This window comes from Hyposmocoma kahamanoa, unplaced genomic scaffold (genome assembly GCF_003589595.1).
Source record: "Hyposmocoma kahamanoa isolate Upper Pololo Valley unplaced genomic scaffold, ASM358959v1 63, whole genome shotgun sequence".
Classification (NCBI taxonomy): domain Eukaryota; kingdom Metazoa; phylum Arthropoda; class Insecta; order Lepidoptera; family Cosmopterigidae; genus Hyposmocoma; species Hyposmocoma kahamanoa.
Genome location: NW_020653851.1, coordinates 190993 through 193063, shown reverse-complemented (window position 1 = coordinate 193063; position 2071 = coordinate 190993). Strand labels below are relative to the sequence as shown.

General features: G+C 39.5%; 1 protein-coding gene across 1 annotated transcript; it reads left to right on the top strand.

Moving 5' to 3' along the window:
* The first annotated feature begins 295 nt into the window (after positions 1–295).
* On the top strand, positions 296–2071 carry LOC113229901. Its single transcript, XM_026463592.1, has one exon. It carries the CDS (start codon positions 296–298, stop codon positions 1943–1945), a length of 1650 nt encoding a protein of 549 aa, XP_026319377.1. The 3' UTR covers positions 1946–2071.

The following is a 2071-nucleotide window of genomic DNA, read 5'->3' as shown; positions in this document are numbered from 1 at the left end:
ATCTGCTCCAACGCCCATCAGTCCTCCAGCAGACATGTCTGGCCCACTACCACTTAAGTTTATTGATTATGCGAGCTTTATAATAAACTCATTAGATAAAAATTATTTCATAAAACCTTTTCAAACAGTAATACTTGTCTATATTTGACAATAAAGATGTAAATCACTACATTTTACTTGACAGACTTCAACGGGACTGCCTGGCTCTGATAAATTTTGGCAAACACGTTATCTTTTATATGAATATATTTATATATTTGTAAATCTATTTTATATTACCATCTTATCTACAATAATGGTTACTTCAAGTACAAAAGCCGATAAAACCTATAGACCCAATCGGTCCCTGAAGAATAGTATTAAAGCAGATATAATCATACTGGGGTGTAGTCTTCCGGGTATCGTAACTGCACACAAGCTTAAGAAGAAGTTCGGCGACACTATGGATATCATGGTTCTTGATCTGTCCACGACCATAAGACAAATATCCAAGGGAAACGTAGCGTTCGACGCGGAACATGTAACGCCAGATCAGAACGACACCGAAGTCGGTAACACCGTTATCCAACAAAATACTCACCTCACCAATTTTTTTCTAACCAAATACGCACTGGACTTCAACATCCCTATACCCACAGCCTTACTCGGTCAGCGAATGGACGAACCCGACATAAAAATCTTCCAACATCTTAATGGACTTTGCGTTGATTTAAACTCCAGCTACCACGATTTTGAATACTTGAACTTCTTGGAAAGATTTGAGTTAAAACAATACCAACGCCTACTCGACGACTCGATGCATAGTTTGTTTAAAATTGACTCCACTCCAACCGCATCAGAACAAAAATTACTATTGTACTACGACCAGACGTCAATGGAGAAGCACCTCTCTGCTGAGCTATTATTCACTACGTCAAAAGAAATCATGCGAACTACCGTCAGACTGGTTTGTGGAGCGTCTCCCAAACACGTGTCGGTACTTTTCTTCCTTCATCAATGCTATAGAACGAGTAGTTGTACGAATCATTTAGACGGGGATAATGTGAGAATTCGCGAAAAGCTCCTAGGTTATTGTCGCAAGCGGTTGGCTATAAAACTACTACAGAGCACCGAGGACATAACATTAAAAGCAAAACCTATAACAGAAATCAGAACGTACTCTAACCAAGAAGTTATTTTAGAGACTATGCTGGGAGAAACCAATTACATCTGCAATTTACTAGCTATGGCGCTGAGTCCTGAACAACTGAACGAAATCACAGTCGAGACGAGGCTGATGTCGGAGAATGAAGTCACTATCACTGAGAGAATGATGAAAGGGCGGATCAAAAGTTTCCTAATACAGTATGAAACAAATATCTGGCGGAAGCATGGATATAGTGGGGACATTGTTAGTGTGCGTGGGCCTATAATATGGGCTACTGAGCGTCCAAGATTATCCGGGACAGGGGCAACAGAAAAATATGCTACTTTGATGGGATATTTGGATGTTAAAAACTTGGAAACAAATTATAAAGATGGAGTTGTGGAGCAGTTGGTTTTGTTATTCGGTGAAGAAGCCAGGAACCCTGTCTTATATTCTGAGAAAATAGTGAATGATATACTTGTGCCTAGGCTTGGTGATTATTTGAAATTATACCGTATGACGAGGCAACACAGTTCGAAGTATCTGGTGTGGGCTGCATTGGATATTTTTGCTGATGGTGATGTGGCTGGTGCCATTGAAGCTGGTCATCGGGCGTATTTGCATTTGATAAGTTTGTTGCGGCCGCAGTCGAAGAATTTTGAAGACGTGGTTTTGGGCCAGTGGCCATCTACTTTGCTAGAATGGCGTCTGATCCGAACTATAAGGACAACTAGTTTAATAGGTGCCGTTCAATACCTCATCTATGGCACAGCGGTCTTGTACGGTCTACATTTATTGCGTTCCTATTTCCGCAGATAAAAAAATCAAAACGTCGACGAGTTAAAGTGTCTAATATATATTATTGACGTTGGATTTTTACGTGTAACTTTAATTATAAATTATTTTAATATTGTCCTTCAGTATGATTTGTATTTATCCATTCAT